The sequence below is a fragment of the Neofelis nebulosa genome, chromosome 9 (genome assembly GCF_028018385.1).
Source record: "Neofelis nebulosa isolate mNeoNeb1 chromosome 9, mNeoNeb1.pri, whole genome shotgun sequence".
Classification (NCBI taxonomy): domain Eukaryota; kingdom Metazoa; phylum Chordata; class Mammalia; order Carnivora; family Felidae; genus Neofelis; species Neofelis nebulosa.
In genome coordinates this window covers 113,121,063-113,138,368 of record NC_080790.1, presented here as the reverse complement: position 1 = coordinate 113,138,368, position 17,306 = coordinate 113,121,063, and the positions used below count along the sequence as shown (strand labels likewise).

Genomic DNA, 17,306 nt, shown 5'->3' with positions numbered 1-17,306 from the left:
AACATATGTTCTGTCTTGGAGAATGTTCCATGTGTACTTTGAGGAGAATATATATTCTGCTGTTGTTGGGTGGAATGTTCTGTATATGTCTGTTTAGTCTAGTTGGTCTGTAGTGTTATTCTGCTCTTCTGTTTCCTCATTAATCTTCCGATTGTTCATCCATTATTGAAAGTGGGGTCTTGAAATCTCCTTCTCTTATTGTTTGTATTTCTCCCTTCAATTCTGTCAATATTTGCTACCAAAATTTAGAGATCTGATGTGTAGTGAATAAATATTTTTATATACTTTCGGTTGAGTCAGCCCTTTGATTATTATGTAATGTCCTTTTTGTTTGTTGTATCAGAGTTTTATTTAAAGTCTATTTTATCTGGTATCAGAATAGCCACATATGCTCTCTTTTGGTTATCATTTGCATGGAACATCTCTTTCCCTTCTTTCATTTTCAGCCTCTGTATGTTCTTAGATGTAAAGGGAGTCTCTTATAGATAGCATATAGCTGGATCCACATTTAAAAAAAATCAGTTAGCCAATTTATATCTTTTTATCAGGGAGTTTAGTCCATTTAAATTCAAAGTAATTACTAGTAGGGAAGGACTGAACTATAGTCATTTTGTTCATTGTTTCCTGCGTGTCTTGTACCTTTTTTGCCCTTTCTTTCCTCTCTTACTGCCTTCTTTTGTTTTTCATTGATTTTGCAGTGGCATCCTTTGATTTCTTTTTCATTTTGTTTTGTCTGTATTTATAGATCTTTTCTTTGTGGTTACCATTGCAAAAATACCTTAACGTTATAACAATTTATTTTATTTTATTTTTTTTAATGTTTATTTATTTTTGAGAGAGAGACAGAGAGAGAGAGACAGAGACAGAGACAGAGACAGAGAGGACAGAGAGAGTGAGATGAGGAGGAACAGAGAGAAGGAGACACAGAATCCGAAACGGGCTCCAGGCTCTGCGCTGTCAGCAGAGCCCAACACAGGGCTCGAACTCATGAACTGCGAGATCATGACCTGAACTGAAGTCAGATGCTTAACCGATTGAGTCACCCAGGCACCCCTACAACAATCTATTTTAAACTGATGGCAACTTAACTTCAATTGCATACAGAAATGCCACCACTTACATCTCCACCACCCCAGCTTTGTTACTGATATCACAAATTACATGTTTATATATTGTATACTCAATATAGATTTATAGCTTTTTGTTTTTCTCACTTAAATTCTATACAAGAATTAAGAGTGAACTTATGCACCAAAATTACAATAATACAGATTACTGTGTTTGTACATGTATTTTCCTTTACTGGAGAACTTTATAGTTTTGTATAGCTTCATTTTGCTGTCCAGTATCTTTCCTTTTTTTTAAAAAAAATTTTTAATGTTTATTTATTTTTGAGAGACAGAGAGACAGAATGAGTGGGGGAAAGGCAGAGAGAGAGAGAAGGAGAGACAGTATCTGAAGCAGGCTCCAGGCTCTGAGCTGTCAGCACAGAGCCTGACGCGGGGCTCAAACTCATGAACCACGAGATCATGACCGGAGCCGAAGTTGGACGCTCAACTGACTGATCCACCCAGGCGCCCCTGCTGTCCATTATCTTTTTACTTAAACTTGAAGGGTTCCCTTTAGCATTCTTATAGGGAAGCTCTAGAGGTAATGAACGCTTTCTACATTTGTTTAATTGGGGAAGTCTTAATATCGCTTTCATTTTTGAGGGACAGTTTTGTTAGATATAGTATTCTTGGTTGACAGATTTGTTCTTTCAGCAATCTGAATATATCATTCCATTGCCTTCTGGGCTGCATGGATTCATCCAAGAAATTCACTAATGATCTTACAGAAGCTCCTTTTTATGTAATGAGCTGCTTTTCTCTTGATGCTTTCAAGTTACTCTGTCTTTGACTTTCAATTGTTTGATTATAATGTTTCTCCTTGTGGGTATTTTTGGATTTATCCTGGTTGGAGTTATTTGAATTTATATGTCAATTTATTTCTTCAGATTCAGAAAGTTTTGGGGCCATTTTTTCCCCCCAAATAAGTTGTCTGCTTCTTTCTCTCTCTCGGGATTCCTATAATGTGTATATTGGTCTGTTTGATGGTAACATAAATGTTTTAGGTTTTCTTCACTTTCCTAACTCTTTTGTCTTCTGTGACTCAGTGATTTCAAGTGAATTGTGTTCAGGTTCTCTGGTTCTTTCTCCTACCTCATCAAGTCTGCTGTTTAACCCCTCTGGTAAATATTCAATTCACTATTGTATTTTTCAGGTCCAGAATTTGTTAGGTTCTTTATTACAGTTTTTGTTGTTGTTGTTGTTGTTGTTGTTGTTGATATTCTCATTTTGTTCATATGTTGTTTTCTTTTTTTCATATGTTGTTTTCTTGATTTCATTTCATTGGTTATCCATGTTCTCTTTTAGTATATTGAGTACCTTTAACATAGTTGTTTTGAGTTATTTGGCAGGAAGTCCAGCCATCTGAGTTTCTTAAAGGGGTTGGCTTCTGGAGTTTTATGTTTTTCATTTCATTGGGCCATGTTTTCCTGGTTCTTTGTGTGGCTTTTTGCTCTTTTTTTGGGATTTGGGCATTTGAAAAAACCATGTTTGCATCCTCCCCCAAATTCATATGTTGAAATTCTACTCCCCAAAGGTGATGGTATTAGTAGGTGGAGCTTTCAGGAGGTGCTTAGGTCATGAGAGTGGATGCTTTATGAATGAGATTAGTGCCTTATAAAAGAGACCCCACAGAGGTCCTTAGCCCCTTTTACCATGTTAAGCCACAGTGAGCCTCACCTGACCATGCTAGTGCCATAATCTTGAATTTCCAGCCTCCAGAACTCTAGGGAATAAATTTCTATTATTTGTAAGCTACCCAGTCTAGTATTTTGTTACAGCAGCCTGAATGGACTAAGATAACCACCGTTTTATGGACTGGCTTACTTCCTCAGTCAGCCTGGCAAGAAGTTCTGGGACCTTTCAAATGTTTTCTGGGGATGTAACTTCTCTGGGCTTGTGTATGGTTTTTTAGCTGCCTGAAATTTTCTAAGCAGCTTGCCTTTTCTTCCCGAGAGATCACAGTCTCTTATTCTCCCTGGTGTCTTCTTGTGGAGCTGGATAACGTGTGTAGCTCTAATAAGCCATTTTGATGGTCTCTGTTTTCAGCACTTCTAACCTGCACTGCTGTTCCTTTTAGTGCACTGAATCAGATGAGACAGAAACCATCCCCTCAGGCAGCCCCCAGACAATCCAGAGTGTTTGATGTATGATCTGTTCTGTTTCCATCCTGAGGGTGAAACATGTATGGGAGGTTTCCTCCTTAACTGTGCCCCATACCAGGTTGGGAGTGGGGTATGAGTATCCACAACATCGCAAACTTTACTACAGCTTTCACTGGAATCCCTTCCTGGTTTTCCATTGGTCTGGGGGCTGCTGCTTCTCAGCTGATTTCTAACATTCTTAAAAAGGTATTCTGGTCCATAGAGGGTTGTTGTTTGGTTGTCTCCTTGGGAAAGGAAGGCTTGGGGACTTCCTAGTCTGCTCATCTTGCTGATGTCACTACTTTAAATGATTAAAAACAATTTCTTTTCACCAAAATTTTTTTTCTGGGAGTAGAGGCACAGAGCTCCTCACACTGTCATACCACTCACATAGGACTATTTCTGTATTAAACCCCGAAGTTTGTGACAATTAGTTATAACAACTACAGCAAACTTATACTCAGCTCAGTATTTCAAAACTGTATGTATATATGCTTTTTATTTATTATGTAGAAATGGTATAAATTAATACATTTCTGACTCTCTGGCTTTTAACAGGGAGATTGAACTCATTCACAGTATTTTTTTGGTAAATTATCTTTATGCACATCCACATCCCCACTCTAACTCGAGTCTTCTTATTAGGAAGAAGATAAAGTCATAAACCCAAGGATTATGGGACTAAGAGATCAGAGTTCTGTTAACCGTTGTGACTTTAGGCAAGCCCAATCTCTGGGTCTCAACTTGTTAATATGTTACATGACGGGTTTGGACCTTGGTGGGGACACATGTCGTCTGTTGGACATTCATTTCATTGGGTTGGGTTGATGGATTCCCTACCTAGCACCTTCTTTCCTTTGTAATAATGGGTAAGTGAAGGGCACAGGAAAGGCAATTTCAAATGATTCTCTGGGATTCATTTGTGGAAGCTGGGAAGAAGAAGCTCTCTTCCCATCCTGGCCACTGAGATGATGTAATGAATGTCAACATTTATCCCTTATCCCTTCCGTTATACAGATACTTATCCCTTATCCTTTCCATTATACAGATAAGGCCTGTGTACATCAGGAGAGACAAAGCCAGGCAGAGATGAATAGAGATGAGAGAATTTAAAAGAATAAGAGTCTTGGTGGCCCTGAGTCCTTAGTCCTAAAGCTCTGCCTTGGATGCCGGGAGGAACCTAGAATCCTTCTCAGCTACTGGATCACTTTAAACCAATATTTTGGGTTCTTATTTCTTGTAAGGAAAGGCTCTTCACTAATAGGTAAAGTGAAGAGAGAGAGCCCAGACCAACCTCACCTCTTTCTCCTACTCTCTGTACCCCTGATTCCTCTTGAGCCCCAGTTTTCACATTAGTACAAAAAGGACAATCCCTCTTCTACTCAAGTTGCTATGTAGGTGAAGACAGTAGTATGGGAAAGGTAGATCCTTGGTATATAGTAGATGCCCCCAAAATAGTAGTATTGTAGTATCACCAATATAATCATTTCTCAGGCTGGGTATTACTCAGAGTTCAGAGATTATCACAAAATAGAAAAATAAAATTAAAAAGGCTTTAGGAACAGAAAAAAACCATGATTTGAAATCGTACTTTAGTGCTCCGTGGATGTGGGAACTTTACCACCTGGCATCCCTTAGGACAGTGGTAACTTTCAGCAAACTGGCTTAACAAGGAGATGTTTTCTCTCCCATAACTGGAGGTCCAGAAGTGCGGTTGGAACCAGGAACAATATGGCGGTGCAATGTCGTCAACCCACATTCTTTGTATCTTTGCACTTCTCTAGAGCAGATTTTTCCTCAACTTGGTTCCCCTCATGGTCATAAGATGTCTCTCAGGAGCACCTGGGGCAATATGACTGCTTGTTCCTAGCCAACAGGGGAGAGAATTGCATTAGTTTCCCAGATTTCTCTGCAAGCCTGTTCTTTTCTTTTAGGGACACAAACTGGCTTAAGACAGTCTCATATTTGAGTTAATCACTGGTAGGGAGTCATGCTCAATAATATTTAGCATAATCTAGTTGTTCGATGAGTAGAGGACTCGGTTAACTGAGATAGCAGCCCATAACAGGGGAAGGAAGAGACAAACTTACTAGTCACAAACACCTCAGTGCCTGGACCTGACTGGAACTCCAGGTCAGGTTGCCCCTCCTTGAACTTCACGCAGTAGTAGGTGCCGGCGTCTGCAAGAGAGATTTCACGGATGTGGATGGAAAAGTCTGTGTTGCCAGCTTTGGTGGTGCGTCCGATTTCTTTTACTCTGGGAAAGATGCCTCCTTTGAAATTGTAGATTAATTCCCGGTGTGGCCCAGTTCCCTTGAACCATAAGACAGGTCCTTTGGGGAACGAATCTGGTACCCTGCAACTCAAGGTGACTGTGTCTCCGGTCGATACAGTCTGTGTCATCTCAGCTTGTTGCACCTGGAATAGCTCATGTGAGGCTCCTGCAAAGAAACTCAAAATCATTTCTTACTTCCCATGCTCTGACCTAGAGAGGATGGGAGAGAACTTGGATCCAGATCATGGTCAGACCTCAATTCATTACTTAGTTCTTTTAATGCCACATGGGAGCACGCACACGCTGAGTTTAGAGGGGCCTCTGCAAGTGGTGGAAGCTCCTGACCTCACCGACTGAGGGGGGGGTCAGTGCAGGGGATCAGATGTGTCACCTCCCCAGTTCCACGTCTCAGCCCCTAACCAAGGTAAGAAGACAGGGAGGAAGAGGGCTGGGATTATGAATTGTTAGTGTTCATGGAGAGAGACTAGTCCCTCCCCCATCTAAATGCCAAAGATCACTCAGTGCATTTGGAGATGGGTCCAAGTACTCTCTGCCCACCGTATACTTACAGTGAGTTTGGGATTGACCTTCATCTCTTTTCTGAAGGGTGAGCAGCCACGGAATTTGTGGAGATATTAGTGCTGACAGGTATGGAGAAAGGGGAAGTTGAGAGACAGTAAACCTAAAGAATTGGGGGGGGGCATTTAGGATTACTATATGTGCATGCAGGCAGGGTGTGGTTCCTCTGTTTATCTCTCAAGATAGGAAAGAGAGACAGTTTCCTCTTCCCAACAAAAGAGAGTAGAGCCTCAAGGGACCTTGTCAATTTTGAAGGGTCCACGACTGACCCCCGACACCCACTGCCACCAACATCCCTACCACGTGCTGTGTCAGGTCCTGGTAATATCTCTCCTTTCAGGTTGGCAAACCATCAACGTCACTGATGGGGTGAGGTGCAGGTTAGAGAGACAAGGGAACTCCTGGCTGGGGAGGCTGGGAGAGAAAGGCAGGTAGGCTGCCTACACTCACATTTTCTAGCTTGAGGGAAATGTGTAAATGTTCCATGGCCAGTTGGATGGCCTAGAACGTGGGTGGACTTGAGGAGAACATGACTGGGGAAGACTGGTTTTCCCAGCAGAACAGATGGATACCCTAATCTCACTGTATTTAATGGAATTAACTCAGAGCGTAGGAAGAAGCAGGAAACACTGGTTGTTCTCAGAGAATCAGAGAACAGCAGAGCTGAGGGTAGCCCAGGGCAGACCAGGGAAGGATCAAGTGTGAGGAGAGTGAGTCAACCCCTCCAGGACAGCTTTTCCAAACAAGACCTGGGAGTGGGTGACAACACAAGGACACTCCTATTGGTCCCTAGGTTCCCCAGAAGCCACAGTAGGAGACCACACTCACTCATGGGCTTCCTGTATGGGGAATGAAGTCCCTGACTGCATTGTGGTGGTTGCTCAGGAACCTTCCACCAGGCCCCAGTGACATTCCAGTTAGAAATGGGCAAGTGGAATTGTGCAGGCTTGTAGAGGTTCTGCCTGGCTGTGGCAGAACCTTTGTTTTGGCTCAGGAGATATTAGGCTTGGGGCAAACTTCAACTGGGTTGAGATTCCACCCAAATCCGGAAGCTAATATGTGGCTGCAACTGTCTGGGACTGATGCTTAGAGTCAGGATATAGGCCACAAGAGACACAATGCATATTCTTGAGCTCAAGTTTGTCCCTAAACCTCAGAAAGGGCACTCAGACTTCTAGGCCCATTTTACCAAGTTTTTGGACCATGAAGTACACACATGTAGTTGCATTTTACCTACTGAACATCTTTTTATTTTGGAGTATCTCTGTGTTCGGGTTTTAGTGGTTGGGTCATCAGAGAAGGACCTGGTCTGTAACAAGGCTTGATTCAATAGTGGGCTCAGGGTCCCAGACTGACAGAAGAGCCATGTATAGAATCCCGGCCTGCAGGGTTGTTTGTGGATGAAGGGACACAGTATCCAGTGTGTTGTGATGATTTGGTACATGTTTCAGATTTTGGAGAATTTAGTTTTACAAACCAAGGGGATGGAAATCGTCAGACCTGTACTCACCATTCACAGACACGTAGGTGCCTGAACCAGATACGTACGCCATGTCAGGATGCCCTATTGTTAACTTCACACAGTAATAGGTGCCCGTGTCCTTGGGTGACACATCACTGATGCGGATGGAATAGTCTGTTTGATTGACCTCTGTGTTTTCCACTTGGTTTACTCGGGGAAAGTGGCTGCCATTGAAACTGTAGATTAATTGTTGTTCTGGCCCATTCTTCCTGAACCACAAGACAGGCCCTGCTGGGGAGTGAGCAGACATGTTGCAGGCCAGTGTAACGATGTCTCCAGCTCTGACTGACACTGAACCCTCAGGCTGGTTCACCTGGAACTCTTCACCTGCAGTTCCTGGAAAGAAACTTTGCATCATTTCTCGTGTTCTTTGTCTTGGCCCAAGATGTTCTGAGTGTCTGGTTCTAGGTCAAGGTGGAGTCTCATTACACACTCTTTCAGCTGGCACCAAAGTATGACAATTACAAATTGGGTTGCCATATGGGATGAGGGAAAGGGAACCAATGCACAGAAAGGGGGCAGATACCTTCTTTTCTGCATCACGATATGAGGATGGGCTGGAGCATAGTAGGCTCTAATAAACAAGGGAACCTGCTGAAAAGCAAATGACCCAAACTTAGCGGTTTAAGAACATACATACGGTTTCATAGCTCATGTGATCCAGGAGTTGAAGTGCAGCTTAGCTTATCTGTCATGCCCAGAGGGAAGATGGTGTGAAGTCACAGGGAGAATGCCATGTACCCTCTGAGGACCATCTGAGGCTACCAGAGGTTAGGAGTGAGGCCGGGAACAGATTCCATCTCATAGTTTATAGCAGCTTTATTTATAATTGCCAAGCTTGAAAGCAACCAGGATGACCTTCGGTAGTTGAATGGATAAGGAAATTGTGGTACATCCAGACAGTGGAATATCATCCAGTGCTAAAAAGAAATGAGCTTTCAAGCAAGCCCTGAAAAGATGTGAAAGGACCTTAAAAGCTTATCATTAATGCAGGAAAAGCCTGCATACTACACGATTCCATCTGTATGACATTCTGGAAAAGGCCAAACCATAGAGACTGTAAATACATCAGTGATTGTCAGGGGTTAGGGTGGAAAGAGGTAAATAGGCAGAGCACAGAGGGTTTTTAGGGTAGCGAAACTATTCCATAAAATACTACAAAGGCGGATCTCACTATACATTTGTCCAAACCCATAGACTATACAATACTAAGAGTGAACCATAATGTGTGCTATGGTCTTTGGGTGTTAATGACATCAGTGTAGGTTCATTGTTTGTAATATACGCACCACTCTGGTGGAGGATATTGATAATGGGGGAGGCTGTGATGTGTGGGGGCAGGGAATAGTAAGGGAAATCTCTGCCCCTTCTTCTCCATTTTGGTGTGAACTTAAAACTGCTTTAAAATACGAACTCTGTTTATAAATGAAAGTCATTTCCATATCAAAGATCATCTAGATTTTCTTCTAGGATATCTTCTAGGAATTTTATAGTTTTGTGTTTTACATTATTTTTATGAAGCCTGTTAGGTCTGTGTCTAGAATTTTTTTTTTTTTTTTTTTTGCACGTGGATGTGCAGATCTCCAATTGTTATAGCAACATTTGTTGAAAAGATTATCTTTGCTCCTTTCCAAAAGATCAGTTGGCTGTATTTATGTGAGTCTATTTCTGGACTTCCTATTCTATTGCATTGATTTGTGTGTCTATTCTCTCACCAATGCCACTGTTTCTATTACTGGAACTTTCTAGTACATCTTGTAGTCAAATGGTGTCAGTCCTCTGACTTGTTCTCCAATGTTGAGTTGGCTATTCTGGATCTTTAACCTCTCCATATACACTTCAGAGTCAGTTTGTCAATATCTGTACTTTGCTGGTATTTTGATTGGAATTGCATTTATCCATAGATCAAATTGGGAAGAACTGACATCTTGGCAATATTGAGTCTTCCTATCCATGAACATGGAATGTATCTCTGTTTTTTCTTGATTGCTTTGTTCAGTTCTCTAGCTTTCTTTATATAGATCTTGTGTGTGTATATATATATATTTTAATTTTTTTAGTGTTTAGTTTTGAAGGAGAGAGAGACAGAGCATGAGCGGGGGAGGGGCAGAGAGAGAGGGAGACACAGAGTCTGAAGCAGGCTCCAGGCTGTGGGCTGTCAGCACAGGGCCTGAGGTGGGGCCCGGACTCACAAGCTGTGAGATCATGACCTGAGCCGAAGTCAGATGCCCAACCAACTGAGTCACCCAGACGCCCCTAGATCTTGTATATATTATATGAGATTTATACCTAAGTATTTCTCTTTTTTGGGTGCTAATATAAATGGTCACGTGTGTTTTTAGTCTATGGAAATACACTGACTTTTGTGCGTTGATCTCGTTTCCTTGTTGAACTTGTTTATTATCCTGAGTTTTTTGCTGTTTTATTTATTTTTTTTTAGGAGATCCTTTTGGGATTTTCTATGTAGACAATCATGTCATCTGTAAACAAGGAGGTTTTATTCTTTCCTTTTCAATTTACACTCTTTTCCTTTCCCTTCCTTCTCTTCCCTTCCTTTCTTCCTGTCCCTCTTTCTGCTACAGCTTCCAGTACTATTTTGAACAAGAGTTGTGAGAATGGACACCCTTGCCTCAGTCCTTGTCTTAGGAAATACATAGAGTGTCTTTCACCATTAAGTATAATGATAACTGTGAGACTTTTTGTAGATGTTCTTTATCACATAGAGGAAGTTCCCTGCTATTTATGGCTTGCCGAGAGGTTTCATCATGAACGGATTTTGGATTTGTCAAATGCTTCCTCTGCATCAGGTGATACCGTTATGCAGTTTTTCTCCCTTAACCCTTTGATCTGATGGATTACAATGACTGATTTTCAAAAGTTGAAGCAGCTTTGCATGCCTCGAATAAATCCTACTTACGCATGGCATATAACTTTGCACATTGTGAAATTCTATATGCCGACACTTTGTTGAGGATCTGGCCTTTAGATTCGTGAGGGATATTGGTCTGTAGTTTTCTATTTTATGTAAAGTCTATCCGGTTTTGCTATCAAGATAATAATAACCTCATCAAATGAGTAGGGAAGTGTTTCCTCCTCTTCTTTTTTCTGGAAGACGTTGTACAAAATTGGTGTTAATTTCTCTTGAGATGTTTGCTGACATTCTCCAGTGGGCCCGGGTGTCTCCTATACATTACTCTTTCCTACCCAAGCTTTCTTCCTCTTCCTTAGACTCAGATAATGGTTTTGGCTTCCTCTTTCATCTGATGTGCACCTCTAAAGCCATGTGCTCTGGCACTGGGACTGAAACCTCTGCTAAGATGAACCAATGGCCTTGGGGAAGAGACTCCACATGCTTGCTTGGCTTTTTCAGCAAGCAGAGGAGACCTGCCCAGTCCTGTTGTTGACGCTGCAACGTTCAGCTTCCATCAGTGACCCAGACAGACCTCTAGTGACCACTTCTGGCTAAATTCCATGAGCACGCACACCTCTGCAAAATTTTAAAGGTGATTATCTTTGGATGGAAGCACTGTGCTTTCTTTCCTTGCTTTATAATTTCATGTTTTCCAACACTTTTTTTTTTTTTTCCATTGAGAGGTAGCATCTGTGTAGGGGTGATAAGTGTAAAACTCAGGTTCTCTGATCCTAGGGGCTAAGGGATGAGAACTCTCAGGTGTGCTGTGCTGAGCCCTGTGACCGTGGGGGGTGTATCCATTACCTGAACAAAAGGGTGTGGAACAGACATGACCACTGGGAGATGTTGTAAGCTGGGAGCCATTCCAGTCTAGTTCTATAAATTCTGGCTGGGACAGAAAAACCCTCCCCCAAGAAATTCTAGGGTAATAGGTGAGGAGAACACAGTAAACAGGCATAGGGGAGCCCCCCACAAAACACACCCGAGGCCCCACTCACCTGTGAATCCCAGAAGCAGAGTCAGCAGCAGGGATGGCAGAGTTGGGCAGTGTAGGGAGGAAAGGACAGGCATTGTCGTGGCCCCTGGAGCCTCTCTGTCTTGAGTGTTGTCCTGGAGAGGTCCGGGACTCTGTGCTCTGAGGAGAGAAGACACTCCCTGCTTCCATGATGTCAGAGGAAGGGGATTGTGATGAGAGGAAAGACCATGGGACTGTAACACTTTTTAGATGATCAGCTGAACAGACAAGGTGGCTGTAAGCTGAGAAGTTGCTGCTGGAAATGCTTGGGGTTCCCAGAGTTAAGGGCCTGACACCCACAGGCTTGTGCTCAATCCTGAGCCTCGTCCCATCTGAGGTTCTCGCCAACCTGCCCACCTGCCAGTTTACAGATCCCAGAGATACGGTGTGGGAAAGAGGTTAGAGTTTTGGAGATTGTGAAGATGTGTGCTTTAGAAGATGGAGGGAGTCACAGGGGAGATGGGCTGGGGCGATACTCTGCAAGAGGGAAAGCAACACACCTAGACACATACCTGGGCAGCGGAGGGCTGTCCTGCTGTCTGTGTTGGGTCTTGGGCCGGTTCTGGAGGAAAGGAGTGGAGGGACACAAGAAACACTCTCAGAAAGAGAAGACCCAGCACGTTTGCTTCCTTCTCTCTCACCACTGGATTGTGCTCTACCCAAGCACACAGGTTGTCTCCAGGGACTCTCAGCCCACGCTCCGCCGTTGACCCTTTAATGTCCAGGAATCCGTAGTCACATGCTGACGGCTAGCGCTATTTCACTACTGCTTCCTTGGGAGCCCCACCTCCTCTTCGGGATTAACAGGATGTTAAGGCCAAGAGAGGTGTTAGAACAAGAGGAGAATGCAGAGCGGGCTGAACGTCCTGTATGAGATGACAAGACTCCCCCTCCCTTTGTGATGTCACCATTGCGTCACCTTGTTCTGGAAAGATGAATTCCATGCTGGGAGGCCATCCACGGTTCCTGCTGAGGGATTAACGGGATCTTTCCTTCAGTCTCCAGCCTCTTACCCTTTTGTTCACCTCTGGTGGACTTCATACTTTACAGCAGACTCTAAACTCTTCAGAGATGGGGATTTTTAGTGCCTTGAAGGTCAAGAGCCCTGGATTTGCAACCAGATGCAGTCAAGCTCCCAATCCTGAATCCACTTCTTGGTGGCTCAACCTATACATCCTTTGACGTTGAAATTTTCATTTGTAGAGCTCAAGGATTCAAAACTGAGTTCGTAGTCCCAACTCGGGTGTTCTCTTATCCCCTTCCATCCTGTTCGGTACGTGGCACATCCTCTACCCATTTGGTCAAACCAAAAAGGGACCCATGTTCTACACCCTCACTTGTCCACTCTTGTCTGCCTGCTACAGGCCCTGTTTTACCTCCTAAATACCTGTTGAATCTATTTCTCCATGTCCATCATCATCTCTTGCCTGAATGAAAAATCTCCCCACCCCTTACATCTTTCCAGTGTCCCCCAAGGGCCTGCAAGAGGCAGAGATCAAGTTGAAGACAAGATGTTGAGATTTTTTTTTTAAATGTTTCTTTATTTTTAAGAGAGAGAGACAGAGACAGAGACAGAGCACAAGGGGGCCCAGGTGCAGAGAGAGAGGGAGACACAGAATCCGAAGCAGGCTCCAGGCTCTGAGGTGTCAGCACAGGTGGGGCTCGAACTCACGCACCGTGAGATGGTGACCTGAGCCGAAGTCGGACACCCAGCCGACTGAGCCACCCAGGTGCCCCTTGGGATTTTTTTTTTTTAATGGACTTCAGTTTTGAAATTTGGAGAAACTTGTGACAATCATACAGCGTTTCCAGGCACAGCTGCCCACCGTTTCCCCCTTATTCACTTCTCACAGTAGTGTGGTGGATACGTTAAAATTAATGAACCCCAATATTGGTACGTTATTATTAAAGAAAGTCCATAGTTTATTTAGATTTTGCCTTAGCTTGGGCCACTATAAGAAAACGCCATAAACTGGATGCCTTGAATAACAGGAAATTATTTCTCACAATTCTGGAGGCTGGAAGTTGAGATCAGGGTGCTAGGATATTATGCTGTGATTAGAACACTCTTTACGTTTGTAGAACACTCTTTCCGTTTGTAGAGTGCCCACTACTTGTATTCTCACAGGGTGCACCGGGGGAGCTGTCCATCTGGTATTTTTCATAAGGGCACCGATCTCATTCATGAGGACTCTACACTCAGGACCCAATTAACTTTTCAAAGACCCACCTCCGTATCCAATCGCACTGGGGATTAAATGTCAACACGTGAACTTTGGAGACACACAGACATTCAGTCCAGAGGAGATTTCCTTAGTTTTTAACCATGTATCCATGCAGCATCCCACATTACACTGTCTTGTCATGTCTTTTTAGGCTCCTCTTAGCTGGGACCGCCTCTTAGACTTTGCTTGTTCATGATGGTCTGACAGTTTTTAGGAGCGCCGCTCGGGAATGTCCCTCTTTGCCGTTTGTCCGATACTTTTCTCATAATCAGCCGGGGGTGATGGGTTTGGGGAGGAAGGTCACAGAAGAAAAATGCCATTTTCATCACATTACATCCAGGGTGCACAGTGTCACCAATGGTGTATGACTGTTGGGGAGATCGTGATCACCTGACTGAACTTTGTCAACTGTTTCCACTGTAGTTACTCCTTTTTCCTCCTTCCATTCTGTCCTCTTTGGAAGGGAGTCACCACAAACAGCCCACACTTCAGGAATGGGGAGTTAGGCTTTCTCACCCTAGAGTGAAGTATCTTTGTAAATTATCTGGGACTTTTCTGCCCAGGATATGTTTTCTTTCCCTCCATTTATTAGTGTGTGCGGTTATTTGTTTATATCAATATGGACTCATTGATATTTATTTTACATTGGCCTTATCAGTCATAGTCTATTGAGGCAGCTGTAGCAAAACATCCCAGCCTGGGTGGCTGCTGAACAAAAGAAACATCTCGCTCACGCTTGTGGAGGCTGGAGTCTGAGATCAGCATGATTGGGAGAGGGACCGCTATAGAATTTCTCATTGTGGCCTCACAGGGAAGAAGGGTCTCGGGAGCTCTGGGGCGGGGCGGGGGGGGGTCTCTTTTATAAGACTGATCCCATTCATGAGGGTGGAACACTCATGACCTACTCACTTTCAAGAGGCCCCCCCCCCCCCCCCCCACCTTCTAACACCATCACGTGGACCAGAGGGATTCTAACACGCGAATTTTATGGGGACACCAACATTCAGGCCACACCGGAACCAGGTACGACTTTACTTATTTTTTGCTCAGACTCTTGCAGCTTTGGCCCCTGGGGGCTCTTCCCGGTGGTTCCTGTGCTTTACTGTTTTGTTTCCTGAAAATCCGCTCGCTTGCCTCCTGGAGGATGTTATGATATAATATTAAAACACAAAGAAGACAGAGCAGCGTTTAACAGAATGGTTTTGGATACGTGCACCAGCTGATTCAATAAAGAACAATTTCATTTTAAAATCTGACATCTAGTAGAAAGTGAGGTCCTCCGTGAAGTAGTCACTAATTTATTTATTTTGTAATGCGATGGCTTAAGACGTGGCGGTCATTGTTCTGGGAACTGAGGACACGGAGGCCCTTCTCTGTCAGAGACGACGTCCTCCTTGCGGAAGAGACGAACACACGGAGGCAGTTCTCGCTTCGTATGGTGTCGATGTGCACAAATGTCAGCCAGTCCTTCGACACACGCTTCCAGTTTTATTTACCCCAGGGAATTTACCACGGACAATTGCATGAAGTATAAACGTTCTCGCCGGGTCTTCTTTAGCCGCAGGTCCCTACGTAACTAACAGATGCACATTACGGTAAGTCAGCATCACGTCTTTCAAAGCCCACAGGGGTTGATCACTGTGACTCTGTCACTCGGTTTACCACAGCAGCAGAGCAGGTGGTCGTGTTGTCTCCTGGTCTCCCGGCGATGAACCTGGGTGACATTGTGCAAAAGTGAGTGATGGCAAAAAGGGAATGGGCCCAAGGCAGACAGTGCAGTGGAGAAACGAGAGGGTTGGAGGGGAAGTTCAAACCCAATGGGAGTGGGGTTCATGAAGGCACAGAGACCCTCATGGGAATGCGGCCCGGGATACTGTTCCCAAGCATCCAGATATGCAGCCAGAGGAGGAGAGTGAGGATAAACTTACCACGTCGCTGAGGAAAGTGGGGGAGGAAGGTAGGGTGACAATGTCCCGGACGAAGTGATGCCAGCAAATATTCACATTAATGTTGTAAAGATTTCACAGCGTCGGAAGTGCCAAGGGTGGAGTGTTGGAAGCTGATCCCAAGTGAGAAAGGAGGGAAATAATCCAGACGCTTGCTCTATATGGGAAACTGTGCCGTCAGAGGAAGGCAGGCCCTCTGCAAACTACTCTTGATAAGTCTTTGCAAACAAATAAAACTCTTCCCTTTTCAACGTTTCTAATATTTCAAAAGCCCGTATACCAGGTGAATAATAGTTTCACTGTTTTTTTATGTCCCGATACATTCCTAACTGACAGTTGGTGGGCTTCTAATGTGTTGAAAAAAGTTTTTCAAGGGCACAGAAAATTGTTATGCTTCCCAGTGATTATTGAGATCGCTTCGCGTGGTTTCTGCTGTGCCGTCATTGCTTGGGTCCTGCATCACCGTGCAGAGCGAGCACTGCCTTGTTTATCATGTCAGCTGATCGTAAGTTTTAGGGAAACAGCTCAGTTTGGGTATGAGCTGTGAAAACACAGAGTGAGAGTGGAATTGGTATTTTACATGGGGTGGCTTTTGGAAGGTGCTTCTCGTAAAGGGACATATCAGCAGAGCTTGAAAGGGGGAGAGACTGAGCCGTGCACAGAAGGGAGACAATTTGACCTCCATTTCCATAGGATCACTGTGGTGGAACCCGGAGAGTCTGTTAGGGACGTGGCAATGGTCCAGGAAGCGATGCTGGTGGCCGGGACCAGGGGGCAGCCCAGGAGCGAGCAGTGTGCAGGTGCTGGGTGGAGCTCCCTGGTGGGCGGGAGGAGGCTTGCCCTCGCTCCTGAGAGCTTTCCAGGAATTTTGCAAGCTACTTGTTCCACTGTTGGCAGCTTGAAATTGGCCGCATTGGGAGTGTAGTCACCGCAGAAGTGGACAAGCACTACAAATCAGGCTTCTTTTTCTTTCTGAGCATGGATTGTTGAACATTTACCATGTCACCACTGGACATAGCATTATGAAGGCAGAATTGAACACGGGGTATAAAGAAGGAAACCAGGGAAGGATCCAGGTTTCTGGACTGCCAGCACCTATACACGATCAGGAAAGATGAAGCTGAGTGGGGAGCTGGTGTCCTCGTCACAGGGAGAGGAAGGAAACTTCTCTCTACTTTGAGTAGAAGGACATGTAGGCAAAGGGGAAGGAGAATCATTTCTCTTTTCCACCCAGGATGGGATTCGTTTGCATTCAGGAGGCATTGGAGAACCTCACTGAGGCTGGCGAGTCTGGGGGTTGGCAGGAATGGCCCATGAGAGCACGGCCTTGAGTGTGTACTTAATGGCCACGGTCCCCAGGAAATGGATGAGAGATAGCCTGGTACACGTACACGTGACTTGTTTCTCACATTCTAGGAAGATACCCATCTGTCAGTTTCCAGAGCACGTTCCCATGGCCCCTGCTCAGGACCAGCTATGAAGACCAGCTCTGGGGCATCAAGGACTGGGACAGGAGCAGCAGGAACTGTGGGCAGGTGGGTCTCTGGGGAAGCAGGCATGTGGGGCAGGGTTGTGGAAGCTTC

The 17,306-nt window shown here is 44.4% G+C and overlaps 1 protein-coding gene and 1 long non-coding RNA gene across 6 annotated transcripts in view; one reads left to right on the top strand and one right to left on the bottom strand.

The window, feature by feature from the left end:
• Positions 1-4,825: 4,825 nt before the first annotated feature.
• On the bottom strand, positions 4,826-12,400 carry LOC131485537 (signal-regulatory protein delta-like). 5 transcript variants are annotated; one of them, XM_058685127.1, is made up of 5 exons: positions 12,065-12,400; positions 11,536-11,672; positions 7,615-7,962; positions 5,341-5,430; positions 4,826-5,116 (listed from the first exon to the last, which is right to left on the bottom strand). In XM_058685127.1, exons 2-5 carry the CDS (start codon positions 11,606-11,608, stop codon positions 5,031-5,033), a joined length of 597 nt encoding a protein of 198 aa, XP_058541110.1. In that variant the 5' UTR covers positions 11,609-11,672; positions 12,065-12,400; the 3' UTR covers positions 4,826-5,030. The 5 variants fall into 5 exon arrangements, with proteins under 5 accessions (XP_058541110.1, XP_058541107.1, XP_058541106.1 ...); XM_058685124.1 differs by having other exon boundaries at positions 5,341-5,691; positions 11,536-11,692; positions 12,065-12,397; XM_058685123.1 differs by having other exon boundaries at positions 5,341-5,691; positions 12,065-12,396.
• Positions 12,401-12,554: 154 nt separating this feature from the next.
• Positions 12,555-17,306, top strand: part of LOC131485540 (uncharacterized) — a 28,534-nt gene continuing 23,782 nt past the window's right edge. Inside the window, exons 1-2 of the long non-coding RNA XR_009248899.1 lie at positions 12,555-12,825; positions 14,828-17,258. This is a non-coding gene — a long non-coding RNA (uncharacterized LOC131485540). The remainder of the gene's footprint in view (positions 12,826-14,827; positions 17,259-17,306) is intronic.

Bases quoted from the DNA above. Each gene is read 5' to 3' on its own strand.
- LOC131485537 (XM_058685124.1), bottom strand. From the start codon at position 11,608: ATGCCTGTCCTTTCCTCCCTACACTGCCCAACTCTGCCATCCCTGCTG. The intron at 7,963-11,535 runs GTGAGTGGGGCC...GTTTCTTTCCAG, and splicing joins TCTGCTTCTGGGATTCACAG to GAACTGCAGGTGAAGAGTTC. The intron at 5,117-5,340 runs GTAAGTTTGTCT...CCTGTTGGCTAG, and splicing joins CACTGAGGTGTTTGTGACTA to GAACAAGCAGTCATATTGCC.